The 21,402-nt window shown below is 36.7% G+C and overlaps 1 protein-coding gene across 9 annotated transcripts in view; it reads right to left on the minus strand.

Annotated features, from left to right (window-relative positions):
- The window catches only part of LOC143020262 (uncharacterized), a 201,683-nt gene that overhangs the window by 407 nt on the left and 179,874 nt on the right, over positions 1-21,402 (minus strand). For 8 of the 9 annotated variants that reach the window (XM_076176511.1, XM_076176475.1, XM_076176485.1 and 5 more), the window contains one exon: positions 1-62. This exon is cut by the window's left edge. In XM_076176511.1, the coding sequence (XP_076032626.1) occupies positions 27-62 (36 nt within the window). In that variant the 3' untranslated portion in view covers positions 1-26. Of the gene's footprint in view, positions 63-14,352; positions 14,410-21,402 lie in introns of all 9 variants that reach the window. The other variant, XM_076176503.1, reaches the window with a different exon arrangement.

Raw genomic sequence — 21,402 nt, forward strand, 5'->3', positions numbered from 1 at the left:
AATAGCTTGAACATTCTTGAAAACATCTAATCTAATGTGACCACTTCATTAGATTGATTCCCCTGGAAAAAAAAGAAAAAGAAAAAATTAAAACTGTGAATGTCCTCAACTAGAGTACACATACATATGTGTAAACCATTCCTGCCATTGTGAGGTAATTAGGCCCCATTCAAAACCCAAAAAATTTAAAGGAAATTAAAAATAAATATCAATAAGAAACTAAATAAATTAACCAATAAATAATACATATTACAAAAAATAATAATAATAATAAATAAATATAAAAACAAAAAAACTACCTCATTGTCTATTTCATCCAATGCCACATTTCCCACTGTTTCACAGTGGAGGATGCCTGACAAAAAAGGCCCTATGGGTGTGAGTGAGTGTATTTACCCAGTTGTGTGTACGTGTGAGTACAATTATTCCATTATATTTTCACACTTGTTCCTTCTAGTTTGACTTGCTATCTCTTGCAGTCTTTCCTCAAGCTGTATTTTTTTTTACATTGGCACCTCTATGCCTATTTCTTTTCTCTCTATGCACTCCATAACAATTTCCATATTCAAATCTTCTACATATCTTCATCTTCTGACTTGTAGAATTCTCTTACAATGAGTTTTAATTCCACTATCTCCACATGCCCATTCTATTTCAGTAAAGCTTAATCTGTTCCTTATTTCCAAGCTACTTTTTCTTTCTTATCTACAAGCTAATTTTCATGTCTTCCAATTCCCTTATTTCTAACACTGTAAACTCTCACGCCACACAATAAATAAGAATTTCATCTCCAGCACTTTTACATTTTACTGTTCTGTCCATATCTGTAACACAACTCATTCAAAAACACTAACACAACTATCAATTATATCACCATTTCAACAAGAAATATTCGTTTTTCAACCCCTCATTATAAATGTACTTCCCAACTATCCACTGCATTAAACTAAAATTGAATAGCATGCATGTTAACATAGTACAATGCAATGCAACCTTAACAAGTCATGCATAAATACAAAATACATTTAGCAACAAGACATTCAGCCAAATTCATATGCCAGAAGTGATGTTTTTTAAATTCCCGACTCCAAACCTAAGACTGGATTATGCTCCACACGGGCTCACATGTGAACACTATCCAATTAAAAAAATAAATAAATAAATAAATAAATAAATAAATATCATATAACATTGGTTAGCTCTTCTGTAGACCAAAAAGAGGAGGAGGAAGAGGAGTAGAGGAGGAAGATGAGGAGGGAAAAAGGTGTGTGTGTGTGTGGGGGGGGGGGGTATAAACCAGATTGATCCCAAAAAAAAAATTTCATTGGTTCTTCCATATATTTATGCAAATTCTGAATTACTGTCACAAACTAATTTCGATGTGATGGCATATATATATATATATATATATATATATATATATTATATATATATATATATATATATATATATATATATATATATATATATGAGTGGATGGGCAATGAGCTAAACACAGAGAACAGTTGGAGTTTTATTCACTGACGTTTCGTCCTTACCAGGACATTCTCAAATGTACTTTGAGAATGTCCTGGTAAGGACGAAATGTCAGTGAATAAAACTCCAACTGTTCTCTGTGTTTAGCTCACTGCCCTTCCACTCATTTGACAAACATGTGTAAAAAAGTATCTTAACCTTTTTGATGAGGTTATGCATGTTTACAATGCAAAACTTGTGTAGTTTGTGATTGCCAGTGGGGCAGCTCATGTATGAACCATTAATAAAAATACTACAACTTACACTCACACTTTTGGCTTATTTTGCAAATACCTGCATTTTGTTAATTCATGCATAGCAGAACACAAATCATCATGCACTTACAATGAACCTGTATACAAATTCAGTGACTAAAACACAGACACACACAATACAAGAATTTAAGAGCAAACTTGATCTTGCGAGATACAAAAACGGGTCACCATGAGCATAGTTCCCCTTCCCGTATAATACAACTAGGTAAATACACATGGATGAAGAAATGGTTAAGAAAATATCAATACTGATAAGACCTAAATTGGAGTATGCTGCGACACTATGGCCATCTAGTAAAATAAATAAATAAATAAATGAATTAAAGATAAAAATAAAAAATAAATAAATAAAATAAAATATAATAAAATAAATAAATATCAAAGCGTAGCGACAAAAATGGCACCTACACTCTCAAATTTGACATATGAACAAAGATTGGAGAAATTACATCTATCAACACTGGAACAGAGAAGAGAAAGAGGCAATTTGCTATCTACAGAATTATGAAAGGGATGGAAGTTCTTGATAGAGATGACTTATTAAAATGGGACAGAAGAGAAACAAGAGGACATGAGAAGAAGCTAAAGAAGGACAGTTACAGAAGAGATTTGAAAAAGAATAGTTTCCCACACAGAATGATTGTCTGGGACAAACTAAATGGGGAAACAGTGAGTGCCAAAACTATACAAGACTTTAAGAACAAACTGGATGGGGAGAGATACAAAACCGGGTCATTACGAGCATAGCTCTTGTCAGTAAAATACAACTAGGTAAAATACAAAAAATAGAATATTGGGTCAATACAAAATTGGTATAAAGGAAGTTACAATAGTAAACTCAGAAAGGGACTAGGAGTAATTATCTCAAACATGACACCAGACAAACATATAAACAAAATATTTGGGGAAACTTACAACTTAATAAGATCAATGAAAGTGGCCTTTAACTACATGGATGAGGAAATGGTAAAGAAGATACTAGTTACACTGACAAGACCAAAACTGGAATACACAGCATCTCTATAGGCACCTAGTACAAAAAAAAAAATAATAAAAAAAATAAAATATAGAAACTAGAAAGAATTCAAAGAGCAACGATGGCAATAAAATAAACTAGAAACAATTCAAAGAGCAATGATGGCACCAACACTTTGCAAGTTGACATATGAACAAAGATTGGACAAACTAAACTTATCAACTCTGGAACAAAGAGAATGAGGTGATTTGATAACCATCTACAGAATTATGAAAGGGATGGAAATCCTTGGTAGGGATGACCTACTCAAATGGGACAGAAGAAATACAAGAGGACATGAGAAGAAACTTAAGAAAGACATTTACAGAAGAGATAAGAGGGGAAAAAAAAATCCACACAGAGTAATAGATACAAATTGAAAGAGGAAACAGTGAGTGCTAAAATTATACATGATTTTAAGAAAGAACTAGATGCAGAAAGATACAACTGCAGGTCACTATGAGCATAGTTATCCTCTCGCAAAATACAACTAGGTAAATACACGCACACACACACTGGAAGACACAATGTGCTAAACGAGTTACTGAAAGAGGGTGGTAACATTAATCATGGGCGATTTTAATGCAAAGGATATACTCTGGGAAGAAATTATAGTAAAAGGGGGAGAAGAACTTTGGAGCAACATTCTACTGGATATGACCATCAAATACATCTTAATACAATGGGTAAAGGAAAATACTAGATATAGAAACAATGAGGGACCATCAAAACTAGACTTAATATCAACATCTGAACCAGATATCGTAAACAAAATGGAGTATAAAACACCAATTGGAAAGAGTGACCATATACTAATAAAGTTTGAATTAAAAGAACAAAACAATGTAGGTAGGAATGATAAACATAGAGAAGGAAGATTAATGTACAACAAAATGGATTTTGTAAAACTAAGAAAAAAATTCCAAAACACAAACTGGGATAAATTCTCCAAGGAGAAAACGAAGATGGAAGACAAATGGAACATATTCAAAGAAAAGTACAAGGATAGAATTAATATGTACCAAAGAAGAAACAAAAAGAGATTTATATAAAGTGTTTGTATAACAAAAGGTGCAGAGAGGCTAAAGACAGAAGAGACAAAGAATGGAAAAAGAGACAAAAAAAAAAAAAACATCCAAATGGCAAACATATATAAAATTTGGGAACAAATATGTGAATATACGCAGGAAAGAAAAAGAAATTATGAAAAAGATATTATAGACAAATGTAAGGATCAACCTAAACTCTTTTACAGATATATAAATGACAAACTAAAGGATAAACATGAAATGGTAAAACTGAGTGAAGGAGATAAAGAATATATAGATGACACAGAAATGGCAGAAGTTATGATCAGACATTTCAGGTCTGTTTTTACAATTGAGAGCACACAATTTTGGGAAGATGGACAACAAGAAAGATCCCCTAAAATGAAAGAAATAAAGGTAACACAGAAAGAAATAAGAGACCAAATAAAAAACCTAGATGTTAGGAAATTGCATGGATGGGATAGAATTGCAAAGTGGATACTGAGTGTATAGACGAACTGACAGACAAATTATACAAGATAATAGACTTCTCACTCAAAGAAGGAAAGGTACTGCAAAATTGAAAAGATGCAAACATAGTACCAATATATAAAAGAGTAATCAAAGAAGATCCTACAAACTTCAAACCAGTATCTCTGACAAGCACAGTAGCAAAAATATATGAAAAAGTCATCAGAAACAAATGGACCAAACACTTGGAAGAAAATAAAATAGTAAACCCTAAACAATTTGGCTTTAGAAGTTGAAGATCGTGTACCACAAACTGAATATGCTTTCACTCGAGATTAATTGAGATAATACAAGAAAGAGATGGCTGGGCAGATTGCGCCTTCTTGGACTTGCAGAAGGCATTTGACAAAGTACCACATAAAAAATTAATAAGAATAATTGAAATAGTAGGAGGAATACAAGGTAAGCTACTGGAATGGATGAACGAGTTCTTAATTGGGAGAAAAATGAGACTAGTACTTAGAGACGAAAATTCAAACTGGAAAGATGGGAAGAGTAGCGTCCTGCAAGGCTCTGTATTAGCTCCTTTAATGTTTGCCATATATATAAATGATATGGATGAGGGAGTGAATTGTTACATGAACTTCTTTGCTGATAATGCCAAATTACTCAAGAGAGTAAGAACAGAAGAAGATTGCAGATCTCTAACAAGAAGACCTGGACAAAATATGGGAATGGAGTCAGAGATGTGAAGTGAACTTCAACATTAAGAAGTATAGCATAATGGAATTTAGAAAAAGCAAAAATATAATATCGGGTCAATATAAAATTGGAAACAAGGAAGTCAAAAAAGTCTATTAAGAAAGGGACTTGGTAGTATCATCTCAAGTGACTTGACACCTGATAAACATGTCAATAAATTATTTGGAGAGACTTTTAACTAAGATTAATGAAAGTGGCCTTCGACTACATGGATGAAGAAATGGTAAAGAAAATAATGGTTACACTAATAAGACCTAAACTAGAGTATGCTGCAACACTATGGGCACCTTGCACAAAAATGAACATAAGAAAATTAGGAAGAATCCAAAGAGCAGTGACAAAAATGGCACCTACACTATCAAATTTGACATACGAACAAAGATTGCAGAAATTGCATATATCAACATTGGAACAGAGAAGAGGAGGAGGTGATTTGTTGACCATTTACAGAATTATGAAAGGGATGGAAATTCTCGATAGATACCAACACTGGAGCAGAGAAGAGAAAGAGGTGATCTACTATCTATAGAATCATGAAAGGAATGGAAATCCTTGATAGGAATGATTTACTAAAAAATGACAATGGAAAAACAAGAGGTCATGAAAAGAAACTCAAAAAGGATAACTATAGAAGATCTAGAGAGAGAGAGGAGAGAGAGAGAGAGAGAGGAGAGAGAGAGAGAGAGAGAGAGAGAGAGAGAGAGAGAGAGAGAGAGAGAGAGAGAGAGAGAGGCTTCCCACAGAGTGCTGGATATCTGGAATAACTTAGACAAAGAAACAGTGTGTGCAAATACTATTCAAGATTTTAAGAATAAACTTGATGCTGAAAGATACAAAGATGGGTATGAGCATAGCTCCCTTCCCATGTAATACAACAAGGTAAATATTTAAGAGATTACTACCTGGATAAAGTCTGGGAATGGAGTCAAAAGTGTGAAGTGAACTTCAACATCAAGAAATGTAGTATAATGGAATTTGGAACAAGTAAAAATAGAATATCAGGACAACATAAAATTGGTACAAAGGAAGTTAAAAAAGTTAACTTAGAAAGGAACTTTGGAGTAATTATCAGCAATGACATGGCACCAAACATATCAACAAAATAGTCGTAGAAACTTTCAATTTACCAAGATCAATGAAAGTGGCCTTTGACTACTTGGATGACGAAATGGTAAAGAAAATATTAGTTACAATGATAAGCCCAAAATTGGAATATGCTGCAACACTATGGACACCTAGTACTAAAAAGAATATAAAGAAATTAGAAAGAATTCAAAGAGCAACAACAAAGATAGCACCAACACTCTCCAAATTGACATACAAAGATTGTCCAAACTCAAACTACCAACCTTGGAACAAAGAAGAGAAAGAGGAGATCTACTGACCATCTACAGAATTATGAAAGGGATGCAAGTCCTCGACAGAGATGATTTACTAAAGTGGGATAAAAGAAAAACAAGAGGACATGAAAAAAAATTAAAAAGGATAATTATAGAGATGATCTGAAAAAGAATGGTTTCCCACAAAGAGTGGTGGATATCTGAAACAAATTGGATGAGGAAATAGTGAGCACAAAAAATATACAAGAATTTAAGAACAAACTTGATGCTGAAAGATACAAAGATGTCACTACGAGCATAGCTCTCTTCCCATAAAATACAACTAGGTAAATACACACACACATACACACAACTGTTGAGTATTAAGAAACTTTGTACAGACAGGTATGAGAAGATCAGTCGTGAGAAACATGAGAATCTGGATGAGCCTAAATTAGTTGAGTAATACTCTTCCAATATTCTTCCATAGCCCCATGTTTCCCCCCCCCATCTCATTTTCCCATTGTTATGTATAATAAAATGTACATGTACAGACAAATCTGTCTGTAGATCACTGATATTTTAACCCTTTTACCGAGTTTTTCCTCGGTCTAATAGAGTCATTTGGCACAGGCCATAAATATGAATAACTTTTTCCAGTTGACGAGTAATGATTTTTTTTTTTTTAACTTAGTAAATGTGAGGTTCCTGTCTGCTGAATAAAACTGAAAGACAAAAACTAAAATAAAAGATATATAGCTTTTCATAGTTAAGTGATGATTAACATCACTATCATATAATGCAATTGATCTATCCATTGACCCAGGTCTCTCTCACAGGAGGGATCTATGATAGGTAACTGCATGTGGTGGTCATGCAAGATAAACAGCAAAACTACCCATTTCCAAAATTTGTCAACTTCTTCACCACTATCAGGGGGGTGCATGGGCCATGCAGGGAAAACACTTGGTCTTTGGACTGGGCACAAGATCTCTATCAATTTCAATTGTATTACATCTTTTCACACATGAAGTGTTGATAACCAATGAATACACTCTTCTTCCACTTTCAGCTGGTGGCATTAAAAGTCCCACACCAATACAACACTGACAACAGTAAAAAAATAAATAAATTCCCAGACAGATCTATGGGAGAGCTCAAGGGTCATTGCCAGATGCTGTGTGACTGTGAGTTTACCACTTTGTGAGACTCATGGCAGCAATCCTTATTCTCTGGTAGGAGACCCATGGCTTCCAGGCAACTGGCAAGTGTTACCAGATGAGCTCACAACAAATCACCCAAACAAGCAATGTAGCAAGACATCACCTCCACAGCAGAAGTCAAGAGCTGGAGCTGGTTTAGCCCTACTGCTTTTTTACATGGCAACCCTCCTTATCACTCAAACAATTAGAGTAAACAAGAAAAACTCTCTTCAGGCTGCATTACTTCCTTATCCTTTCACAACCACTCTCCACTCACAGCTATCTCTCACCCTTTCCATGGTCAACCAACATTTCTGTAGTACCTAATGACCCTTTCATCCCCTCTATCAACCTCATTCTTGGTCTATCCCTGAAGTTTACTCCATTCACCTCCCCTTCCCACATTCTTGCTAGCCTTCACTCATTTTCCCCATATGCAACATTCCCAGTATTCTTTGATCAACCCTATATGGCAACTCTTTTCCTATCCTGACTCTGACTCACCTATATATCTCTATCCATCCTAATAACCCTGACCATACTTCTTAATTACTTCATCTCAAACATATTTAGTGTTTATCCCCTTTTACATTCCAAATCTGATCCATGAGCATAATAATCCCTTGTACTGTGTTCTCTTTGTGTTCATCCCCAGATACCTATTTCTTTTTATACTTTTCACTTTCCCTCTGACATTTGTTTCCTTTGCTCTAAAATTCACTTATGCCTTTACTCTAATGTGACCCTATATACTTAAAAAGCCCTCCACTTCCTCCAGCATCTTACCTTTTAAACTCTCTTCAACTCTTTGCCACCCTCACCCATTATACGTCACATCACTTTAGCCCATCTTTACAGCTTACATACTTTCCCAAACTCCACTACCAACTGCTTCAGCATCTCTAATTCAGTCAATGTGCAGTGCTATCTGCAAACAACAACAGGTTCACCTCTCTCTACCACTCTCACCAGTTCCTGCCTTGCACCCTCACATTTACCTACCACACCACTTAAAATCTTCCACACATTAAACAACCATCCCACATGCCATCTTTGTACACTTTAGCACTTCCTCCTTGAAAAAGATCCAGTCCTTGTTTCTCTTTTCTTCTTCACTACCTGGTATTCTTCCTTTTTTTTTTCTTTTCATCTAACTTACTCAACTTCAGCACTCCTCTTGTCTCCTTCCCCTTTTCACTTTAACTTTCCACCCTCAAATTCCCTCCTACTAGATAATGGTCTGACAATCCCCTGATCTCTCTCCTAAATGTTTACATCCAGAACTCTTCCATTCCTAATTTTGGGTAGCACTACATAGCCCATTAACCCCATGACCACCCTATCCTATTTACCTAGTTGTATTATACTTATACTTGTTTCACTTCTTAAACACAGCATTTACTATCACCATCTCCCTTTCTAAACAAATCTCTAAGATCTTTCTGCAATAACTCTTATCTGCTATCTCATACCTCCCTACTACATCTACTGGCTCACCTCTGCTAGAACCAACATCCAACACTACATTTACTGTACAATCCTTCCAAAACTCTCTACAATCATTTAAACAAATCCAAAAATCCTCCTCCACTTTTCTCACTACCAGGGCCAAATCCTCTCACAAAATAAAAAACATATCTCCCATCCTAATTTCACCCCCACATTAAAGACACTTCTGTATATTTCACCATACAACTATCTCATTACTTACCAATAATGCCCTTTATTCCCTCCCTTACATCCTAGTTACTTGTAACACCACACCCCTCATGATCCCAAACTCCTACTCACCCTTCTTTTAATTTAGTCTTGACACTAATAGATACATACATATATCAAAGGCTTCTTTCCCCTTATAAGGGAGGTAGCTAAAAAACAAAGGCATAACCACTCCCACCCATTCCATCCCTATCACACTCCATTCCCCCTCCATCCTCTTTCCCTGGCACCTCCTGGATGATGGGTCATCCCTGCATCTTGCCCACTACCCTAGGTCAGAAGCAGTGTCGCAAGACACAGCACATCCACAGCAAGGCCGCTTCATTGAATCAGCGACCCCCCTCTCCCTCCCCTCATACAGAAAAGGAGAAGACGGGGAGAAATTCCTTTGGGCTGCATCAAATTTTTTTCACACATACTCCCTCACCCCCCATCCATTCCACCTCATGGATCACATCATCATCCACACACAACCATTCTCCATTCACCCGTCTTCTGTCCTTCCTCAACAGACATTTCCCTCTTCCCCAAAGCCCCTTTTATCCTATCCATCCATCTCATCCTAGGTTGCCCCCTCATGTTCACTCCCTCCACATCTGCCTTCCGCACCTCTTTTACTAGTCATTCTTCACTCATTCTTTCCATGTGTCCAAACCATCCTAATACTCTTTCATCTACCCTATCTCCCAACTCCCTTTTCACCCGTTCTCCTCCTCTCCGCATTTCTCACTCTACCTAGCCTAGTAACCCCTATCATACTTCTCAGACATTTCATCTCAAACACATTCAAACTCCTTCTCTCTTCCTCTCTTATGTTCCATGTTTCTGCCCCATACAGTGCTGTCAGCACAATCACTCTTTCATACAATCTCCTCTTAGCATCCATTCCTAAATGTCTATTTCTCATAACATTTTTTAATCCAAGGCATTTACTCACTTCTCTCAATCTACATTCTACCTCCACCTCCACTCCATTTCCTGCCACATACACACCCAAGTATTTAAAACTATCCACTTCTAGTCTCTCTCCCTTAATACTCACTTCCAGTCTGCTGCCACTTTCACCCCTTGTACATCTCATCACCTTACTTTTACCCACATCTATCTTCAGCTTCCTTCTCTCACACACTTTCACAAACTCTGTCACTAACTTCCTCAATACCTCTGATCCTCCTACAAGAGCAGTGTTGTCCACAAACAACAGCTGGCTTATCTCCCACTTTTCTCCATTTTCTTTAAACATCTCCAATCCCTGACCCACCACCCTTGCATTTACCTCTTGCACCACCCCTTCCATGTATAAATTGAACAGCCATGGTGGCATAACACATCCATGATGAAGTCCCACCCCCACCTCAAACCACTCACTCTCTCCACCTCTAGTCCTGACACATGCTCTACTACTCTTGTAAAAACTCTCGACAGCTCCTAGAAGTTTTTCTCCTATCCTGTATATCTGCAACACCTTCCACAGTGCCTTCCTGTCTACCCTCATAAGCCTTTTCCAAATCCATAAAAGCCCCCCAAAAAAAACATCCTTACTTTTTCCTATAGCTTTCTCACATATCTGTCTGATCACAAAAATCTGATCTACGCAACCTCTATCTGTCCTAAACCCACTGTTCCTCACCAATTACACCCTCTGTTCCTCTCCTAATCCTCTCAATCAAGACCCTCTCATAAGCTTTCCCAACTACACTTAAGCTAATCCCTCTGAAACTACTATACTCACACTTGTCCCCTTTTCCCCTAGTAGAGTGGAACTATACAGGCACTCCTCCAGTCCTCCAGCACTCTACCCTCTCTTAAACCAACATTAAATAACCTCACCAGCCAGTCCACCATCACTGTACCTCCTTTTTTCAGATATTCTCCATGACATCCATCCAGACCAGGTGCCTTACCTGCTTTCATCATCTTAACAAATGCCTTCACTTCATCCTTCCTTATTTCTCCTCCATTTTCCTCACTCATCATGGTCACTTTCTTAGCACTTCCCACTACAACTACCTTTCCCTCCCTTTCCTCCTTCACATTTAGCAACTCCCTATAATACTCTGCCCATCTTCCTCTTACTGCCTTCTCTAATACATCCATTGTTTCATACAAATACTACCAATCTCTCACCCTTTTTTCTCATCTGTACCACATCTATGGAATTTTGATGACCTAATTACTAGGTTTCTGGTTGGAGTCCTCCCCAGATCCTCTTATGCCTTTACTTTTCATATGAGAAAAATACAGTGTGGATTCCTGGTCCCCCTCAATCTATTCCATTTCATTGCTTGCTACAAGAAGCATAAAATCACAGTAGCAACATTCTCCCCCCACCCACCCACACAACAGAGGATCATAAAAGATTGAGGCAGTCATAGAAGTTTTCAAGGGGACAGCAATTATAAAGAAAAGCATTACTATTACTCTCCTCTGAGTAGACTTTTACATAGACAAATAGAGGAAGAGAGAAAAAGTGAGAGATATATAGAGACCATGAAAAAAATTAAATACTGCTTAGTACATTATCTAATATAAAAAAAAATTAAATATCATTAATAGTTATTGTAAACACTGACATTATGACTAATAATGATAAAATAGTTAAATCTGGCAATATCCACAAGGTGGTCTGGCAAGAAAATTGGCTGAAGGGGGTTCACACTGGGCTATTTTTCCTCCCACATCCTACCTCCAACCTCCATTTAAAAAACTAGAATATGACTTCACTTACAGAAATCTTGACTTTTCTAAGAACATTTCAACAGTGTGTCTAATATTTGTAATGTTTATAATATCTTAGTTCATAATTCAGCTATAAATGAGATAATTTGATATTTGGAATTTGAAAAATAAAATATTATAACCATAGTAGTTTTCACTCAAACTCTCAACTGTAGGTGCTGGTAAGGACCATGAAAGCCCAGTGTGACAACCCTTTGTGTCAATTCCTTGCCACCTATCTCCAAAGTTAATCAATTTCCTCCCATTATTTCCAAAAGGTTGGCACTCAGACACTGGACTGAGTTAAGGCTCTCTTGATTAACTTTATCTGTATTTCCTCCATCTTTAACCACAAGGAGAGTTGACAACCAGCAACCTCCTACTACTTTTAGCCAGTGACATAAAAACAGTCCCACACTAATACAATGCAGACATCAGTCCATGATTTCTTCCTAGAGATCTGTGGGAGAGCCTGAGAGGCAATATCATCTGCTGTGGGGCTGCAAATTTCAGGTATCCAGTCAGTGAAACCTAAGGTAGTAGTAACTGATTCCAGTGTCCAATGCAATGAACATAAACCTTGCTTGTTTTTATGAGGGCTTTCTCTATAACTGACATTGAATGTGTACAGTTTACTGGGTTTTATGCATACATACATGTACCAAAAGCCCTTTCCCCAGAGAGAGAGAGAGAGAGAGAGAGAGAGAGAGAGAGAGAGAAAGATATGGGGGAGGAGAGAGAGAAGAGAGAGCAAGGAGAGAGAGAGAGGGGAGAGAAAGGGGAGAGAGAAGAGAGAGGAGAGACAGAAGAGAGAGGAGTGAGAGAGGAGTGAGAGAGGGGAGAGAAAAAGGAAAGGAGAGGAGAGAGAGAGAGAGAGAGAGAGAGAGAGAGAGAGAGTGTTCCACACTCAGCCATTTTCCATGCATTCTCACTTGAAAAACATTTGCCGAATCATCATATGCTACAAAAACCAGTTGGACAAAAGCCAAAAAAGAAAAAAAAATGAGGAATTGAATATCAGGGATCTAAATACAATAAAAACAAAATATTTCAATAAATTCACCTAATATAATAGGAATGAACTTAAAGAACCTAACAAACATGAGGCAATGTAATTCTATCTCAACAATGCTGGCACAAAATATAACTGCATGTATTAACATTAATAAATTAAATACCTACTTTACCAGGGATAAATCACAGCCAAATCAGGGACTTGCATACAAAACAAATGTACAGTACTTGCAAAAATCAAAGAAATTAAAAAAATTGGCATTCTTGTAAACAATATTTCATTACCACCACAAGACTTTCCCAAAACAACTTATTACCTACCAAACTCAGAGAGCATAGCTCTATCCTACAAATAATAAATATATCACTTTCCGAAACAACTTGTTGCCTACCAAACTCAAAAAAGAGCATAGTTCTATCCTATAAATAATAAATATATCACTCCTCACACTGGAATTTTTTTTTAAATAATATATAATTTTAAATACATACAACTCACCTTAAACCTGTAAAGATATGATCAATTATAACACATGCAGACAGCCAGTTATACAAAACAATTTAGCCTCTCCATTAACAGCTGAAGAAACAATATGAGAGAGAGAGAGAGAGAGAGAGAGAGAGAGAGAGAGAGAGAGAGAGAGCGAGAGACAGCAAGAGAGAGCGAGAGACAGCAAGAGAGAGAGAGAGAGAGAGAGAGAGATAGAGAGAGAGATATGGAAGGAGAGAGAGGGATAGGAGAAAGGGAGGAGAAAGAGGAGGAGGACAGGGGGAGAGGGAGGGATAGAAATAGAAAAGGCATGGGGAGGGGAGGGTGGGAAAGAGAGAGAGAAGTGAAGTGGGAGAGAGTGAAGGTAAAAGAAATTCAAAAGCTACAAGCTCTTGTTTCACATATGAATTTAAAGAAATAAAGTGTGCATAAAACTCCAAAGTATACTCTAATAAAAGATATCAAAAAATCATACCAAAATTACAACATTCCAAACACAATAGAGTAAATTCATCAGAAAACTCAACATGTTCCCTCCAACAAAACTCCTTGGTTCTTGCAAATCTCACTTTACAACACAGATCTTGTTTCAGCCACTCAATACTGCCAAACCTTAGTCAAACATTTTCTGGCATCAGTTAAAAAAGTAAAGAAAAAACTACTTGCCACAACATACATTAGCAAAACAAATGCCATTTCCTGTTTAATACCAATAAATCATCATTTATAACACAGAGATGGCACGGTATTTACTTATTAAGTAATCATAACTACAGTACAAATAAATAGTGGTCACATTGAATACAAAACAGCAGATGAAATACCTCAACTTGTTTTGCTCCCATCTTTGCTCAACCAAGTGATGAGTATTACATCCCCATCTGGAAACCCCATCACATAAAAAGTATTGTAGGCTGATAATACTACAGTAATTAATTAAAACACAGGCACAGCATAAGCAAACCTATGGACATACTTTAATACAACAGAACCATTATTTGTCAGCAATCACACTTTTCATAGCACCAACTAACTCATTTGATGCAACAAATTACCTTATAGAACATACCCATTCTAATGTATAATTATGCACACTCCTTCAAGAGTCAAGGAATACTTGCTAATGCAGTGCCAATTTAAAAATGAAAAGTACTCCCAAGATTTAATGCATTAAGAGCTCTCATATGAATCAATTAACAAGAGCACAGGAAAACCTTGTATACAAACAATAAATAATGTTCATAAATTATATTCCTGGGCTACTGCCTTCTCATATACAAGTCTTAGCATGGTATAAAACCTGAAAAACTGTACTATTCTTATCATCAAAGGCTGTGCTTGTCTACAATAGACCACCTGCACAATGAAGCAAAAACCATCATCAAACAACCCAATCAATTACTCAATTCCATAAAAAAATTGCACACTTCAGCACAACAGAAACACATAACATTTAAAATCATCTTCAGCATGGGCCCATTCCACTTCTAACATATACAAATGCAAACAGCAGATGCATATCTCAATGATTTAGCAATTAATTGTTTTCTTTCTTTTTTTTCATTTTGTAGAGCAAACCTCCTTAACTTCAAAATAACACAAAATACAAATGACATAATTTGCTATAAAAGAGTAAGCTGTGGGTACCATCCAGCTTTACCTTTACATAAACTTAAACAATAGCATTATATCTGGATAACACATGCAATCTATGCAGAGCAGCACCCTACACTTAACAAATCATAACTGTCCAGCATTCATAAAAGGTGAACAATACATCAGATGTGCTAGATTTATAAGCAGTTCACGAGCGCAACTAGATTTGTCCATACCATAAGCAAATGAAGTGGCAACAGCAACAGCAGCAGTATAATCTTAACCATAGTCCTGACCACACCCATTTTCTCCTTTACATCTTGCTTCATGTCCAGTTTTTCCAGGGCTAAGTGTTGCTCATTTTATCTAGTGTTGAATGCCTTGCTTAATCTGATATTGCTACATATATGCCTATTTATCAAGGCTCTGCTACCTTGACCATATACTCTCTTTTTTTATAGCCACATCCTTAACCTATTCCCTCTTCTAATCCTCATAATTTTATTTTCTAATTCACATACGACCCCCAACTATGGGCTGACTCCAATCTCTGAAATTCTTGTTTCGACAGTATCATAGCATTGTATTTACCTAGTTGTATTTTACGGGAAGGGGAGCTATGTTCGTGGGGTCCCGTCTTCATATCTCATTTTATCTAAACTATTTTTAAATTCATGTATTGTTTTTGCACACACCACTTTCTCATCTAACTTGTTCCAACTGTTTATTACTCTGTGAGGAAAGCTGTTCTTTTTCAAGTTTCTTCTATAGCTATCTTTTTTTATTTTCTTTCCGTGTCCTCTTGTATTTCTGTTATCCCATTTTATCAGATTCTCTCTATCAGTAATTTCTATGCCTTTCATGATTCTGTAAATAGCTATCAAATCTCCTCTCTCTCTTCTTTGCTCTAGTGTCTGTAGTTCAAGTTTTTCTAGTCTCTCTTCATATGATAGTTTTGAGAGCGTTGGTGCCAGTTTTGTAATTGCTCTTTGTATTCTTTCAAGTTTTTTTATACATTTTTTTTGTACTTGGTGACCATATCGTTGCTGCATATTCCAATCTTGGTCTTATCAGGGTGATTAGGATTTTCTTCACCATTTCTTCATCCAGGTATGTAAATGCAACTTTGATTGTTCTTATTAAATTATAAGTTTCTCTAAAAATCTTATTTATATGTTTCTCAGGTGACATATTATTCATAACAATGACTCCCAGGTCCTTCTCATTTTCTACTTTTTTTATTCCTTCTTCTCCCAATTTATATGCTCCTGTTATTCTGTTTTTGCTTTTTCCAAATTCCATTATACTACACTTTTTTGTATTGAACTCCATCTCCCACTTCCTACTCCATTCCTGTACTTTATTTAGATCTCTCTGTAGTGATTCACAATCTTCTTCAGTTTTCACTCTTTTCAGTAGTTTTGCATCATCTGCAAAGAAGCTCATATAGCTTTCAATTCCTTCATCCATATCATTAATATATATAGCAAACATTATTGGGGCCAGAACTGTTCCCTGCGGAACACCGCTTATTACTTCATCCCATTTTGAGTGCTGGTTTCTTATCACTATCATTTTTCTTTCTTGCAAAAAGTCTTCCATCCAATTTAGTAGTTTGCCCTGTATTCCTCCTTCAGTTTCTAATTTCTTAAGCAACTTCTTATGTGGTACTTTGTCAAAAGCTTTCTTTAGGTCTAGAAATGCACAGTCCGCCCATCCATCTCTTTCTTGTATTATATCTATTAGCCTTGAATAGAAACATATTAAATTGGTGACGCATGATTGTCCTTGTCTGAATCCAAATTGCCTTGGATTTAATACTTTTTTTTTTTCTAAATATTTTACCCATCTACTTTTGATAATTCTTTCACAAATTTTTGCTATTGTACTTGTTAGAGAGACTGGTCTATAGTTGGTAGGTTCTTCTTTATTTCCTCCTTTATATATAGGTACTATATTTGCTTTTTTCCAATCTTCTGGAACTTTTCCTTCTTTCAAGGAACTGTTTAGTATGCTATGTATTTTGTCTGCCAGTTCATTCCTGCATTCTTTCAGTATCCAGTTTGCTATTTCATCTGGTCCATGCGATTTTCTGACATCAAGATTACTCAAGTGTGTTAATATTTCATTCTTTGTTACTTCTATTTCTTCCATAGGGGGGACTTTCTCTTTCTATTCTTTCTCTTCAGGTTGTATGTTCTCCCTTGTAAACACTGATTTAAAATGTTTGTTAATAATTTCTGCCATTTCCATTTCCTCAGTGTATTCAACTCCTCCTTGTCTTAATTTCTCCAAGTCTTGTTTGTTTTTCAGTTTATTGTTTACAAATCTGTAGAATAGTTTTGGTTGATCTTTACACTTTTCTATGATATCTTTTTCATATTTTCTCTTTTCCTCTCTGCACGTTTGTACATATTCATTTCTATAACAGGTATATATTTTCCATTTTTCAGGTCTTCTGTCTTTTTTCCATCTGGTCCAGGCTTTGTCTCTTTTGTCTTTTAACTCCCTACAACTTTTGTTGTACCAGCATTTTACATATTCTTTTCCTTGTTTTTGTCTTGGGACATACTTTTCCACTCCTTTTTTGTAAATTTTTGTCAAAATATTCCATTTCTCTTCTACTGTTGTTTCTTCTTTGTATATTTCTTCCCAGTTTTCCTTTTGAAAGAATTCTCTTATTTTATCAAAGTTTGTTTTTTCATACATCATTCTTCCTTTTCTATATTGTTCATTTCTTTTCATATATTTTTCTTCATTAAGTTCCAGTTCAATCAATATGTGGTCACTTTTACTTATTGGTGTTTTATATTCAATTTTGTCCACTATTCTAGGTTCAGATGTAATTATTAGGTCTAGTCTCGATGGCTCTTCTTCATTTCTATACCTGTGTTCTCCTGTATCCATTGTGTCATTGTATGGTCAGTAACCATCTCAAGTAGAGCGTTTCCCCATGAGCCGTCTCCACCCTTTACTGTCATTTCTTCCCAGCAGATTTCTTTGCAATTAAAGTCGCCCATCATAACTATTCTTCCTCCCTCTTCCATTATCTTGTTTAATGCTATCTTTGTGTCCTCTAACATACTTTTATGTTCACTCTCTTCCCATGAGGCTGTTTTCGGGGGCACATAATTTATCACAAAACTTTCTGCTCTTCTTATCTCTGTCTTCTACTTCCATCATTATCATCTCTACTGTATTCTTTCCATATGTGACACACTTCACATTTATATCCTTCTTAGTCAGGAACATAACTCCACCCCCTTCCTTTTTCACTCTGTTTCTAATCCAATAATTATATGCATCATGTCATACACTGTTGGGTGGTAGTGGACCTTTTAATTTTGTTTCTACAATTCCCATTATGTCTGGTTCTTTTTCCTTCAAATAATCATTCAGCTCATTCAATCCTGTTATTAATCCATCTATATTTGTGTAAGACACTCTTAGTTTTCTGCCACTTCCATTGTGTTCTCTGTTTCCCTTTTGTTTTTCTCTTGTATGTCAACTTTCTTTAGTTTCATATTCACTACTCTCCAATAGAAACTCTCTTTTTCTGACTCCATTCTGTTCTCGTTTTTTTCCTTAGCTTGAAGTATTTTCTGTTTTTCCTCTCTTTCCTCTTTATTCATTTCCCTTTTTATCCATACCTTTTTATATTGTTCACTTGTTGCTAGTTTCCCTGTTTTGGATAAGATATTCTCAGCCGTAGTTTGTGACCTGAATTTAATCTTAATTGGTCTGGTCTTGTCTGTACTATATTTCCCTAGCCTGAATTTCTCTTCGATTTGTTTCATTATTTCTGGTTCATCTTCCTGAACTAATTCTAGTAAATTTCTTACTTTTTCATTTTCCTCTTTGATTCTTGTGGTTCTATCTGGGTTATGTTTCTCTTCCATTCCTAATATAATTATACATTTCTTTCTGTCTGCTAAGTCTCTTACTATATTCTCCTTCTGTCTCATCACTTTAATAACTGAGTCTTCAGTTTGTTCATTCATTTGCTGTCTGATTATGTCAGTGAATGCAACTTTGCTATTTTCTTAGATTTTTTTCCAACCCTCCTTGTTCTCCTTATTATTCTCCTTTAAGACTTTATTCTCTTCTTTTACTTCTTTTAACTGTTTTTTTCATTCTTCAATTTCCTTGGTTAAGTTTTTGTTCTCCTTCTCTAGTTCTTCCAATTTTTCAACTCTCTGCACAATGTTGTTAACGTGACCAAACTTAAATTCCCAGTGCTCGATCATATCGAGTTTCTCTTCTAGTCTTGTTAATCGGGGGGGGTTTGTGTCCCCCCCACCCTCTTTAAATCCCTGGAAAATATTCTCATCGTCTTCTACTGTATTGCTCTTATCTATACTTCTAATCTTTACATTTTTGTTAGACATTTCATCATCGCTAAATTGGTCCGGCCCTCGTTTGTTTGATTTCGTCTGCCTGCCTGGGCCAAGTCCTCACCTTCCTCATTTCCTTCCATTTCCCTCAGTAATCCCTCCCCTTCTCCTTTTTCCTTACTTTCCCTACACCACGAGCAATTTCCCCCCCACCCTGCAAATACAATAGGTACTTCCTTTGCTTTGGGATCCACGAAATTTCACTTTTTCTTCAGAACGTCGTCTATGCCGTCCGTTCGTTGAAGTGTGTGTGTGTGTGTGTGTGTGTGTATTTGTGTGTATGTGTGGATGTGTATAATATATATACATATATATATATATATGTATATTTATATATATATATATATATATAAATAAATAAATATATATATATATATATATACACAATATAATGATGCAATTGGGTTAAGCTTCAGCTGTATGACCCTACTATAGAGGAGCTGTCTTACTGCACTGTTTTTGACCCAAGCACTGGGCAGGGGACAGGGATGACCCTTCATCCACAAAAAGCTAAGAAGGAAGCAAAAGCAGATGGGTGTTGGATGGGTGTGGGATGGTTGAAGGGTGGGTGTATACTCAAGTTGGCCATCCACCTTTCCATGGAGGAAAGGTCCTTTTGGTTTTTATGCATGTATATATGAATGGAATAGGTAGCTGTGAAAACTTGTTTACAGACAATTCCAAAATCACAAAGGAAGTAAAAAAAAAAGAGGATAGCAAACTACTACAAGAGGACCTAGTTAAGTTTTAGGATCAATTTCAATTTGGAACTGGGTCAATGGAGGGGGAGGGGGGAGGGAGGGAGGGAGAGAGAAAAGAGAAAGGAGAGAGAGAAGAGAAGTGAGAAGGGAAAGAAAAGTGAGTAAGATAGAGATAGAGAGAGTGAGAGAGAGAGGAAAGAGACAAGAGACAAGAGAAAGAGACAAGAGAGAGAGAGAGAGAGAGAGAGAGAGAGAGAGAGAGAGAGAGAGAGAGAGAGAGAGAGAGAGAGAGAGAGAGAGAGAGAGAGAGAGAGATTTGATTTATGGAGTTTTTGGCTCGAAGGCCTAGCGCCGGGGCCGGTAGGCCATACAGCGTGAGAGAGAGAGAGAGAGAGAGAGAGAGAGAGAGAGAGAGAGAGAGAGAGAGAGAGAGAGAGAGAGAGAGAGAGAGAGAGAGAGAGAGAGAGAGAGAGAGGAGAGAGTGAAGATAGGAGACAAAGGAAAGAAAGAAAAGTGAGAGAGAGAGAGAGAGAGAGAGAGAGAGAGAGAGAGAGAGAGAGAGAGAGAGAGAGAGAGAGAGAGAGAGAGAGAGTGAGGAGAGAAAGGAAAGAAAGAAAAGTGAGAGTGAGAGAGAGATAGAGAGAGGAAAGACGAGAGACAAGAGAAAGTGACAAGAAAGAGAAAGAGGCAAGAGAGAAAGAGACAAGAGAGAGAGAGAGAGAGAGAGAGAGAGAGAGAGAGAGAGAGAGAGAGAGAGAGAGAGAGAGAGAGAGAGAGAGAGAGAGAGAGAGAGAGAGAGAGAGAGAGAGAGAGAGAGAGAGAGAAGATAGAAAGGAGAGAGTGAAGATAGGAGACAAAGGAAAGAAAGAAAAGTGAGAGAGAGAGAGAGAGTGAGGAGAGAGTGAGGAGAGAAAGGAAAGAAAGAAAAGTGAGAGTGAGAGAGAGATAGAGAGAGGAAAGACGAGAGACAAGAGAAAGTGACAAGAAAGAGAAAGAGGCAAGAGAGAAAGAGGCAAGAGAGAGAGAGAGAGAGAGAGAGAGAGAGAGAGAGAGAGAGAGAGAGAGAGAGAGAGAGAGAGAGAGAGAGAGAGAGAGAGAGAGGGGGGGGAGAGAGAGAGAGAGAGAGGGGGGGAGAGAGAGAGAGAGTGGGGAGAGAGAGAGAGGTGAGAGAGGGAGAGAGAGA

This window comes from Oratosquilla oratoria, chromosome 3, assembly GCF_046742065.1.
Source record: "Oratosquilla oratoria isolate Oo_2021 chromosome 3, ASM4674206v1, whole genome shotgun sequence".
Classification (NCBI taxonomy): domain Eukaryota; kingdom Metazoa; phylum Arthropoda; class Malacostraca; order Stomatopoda; family Squillidae; genus Oratosquilla; species Oratosquilla oratoria.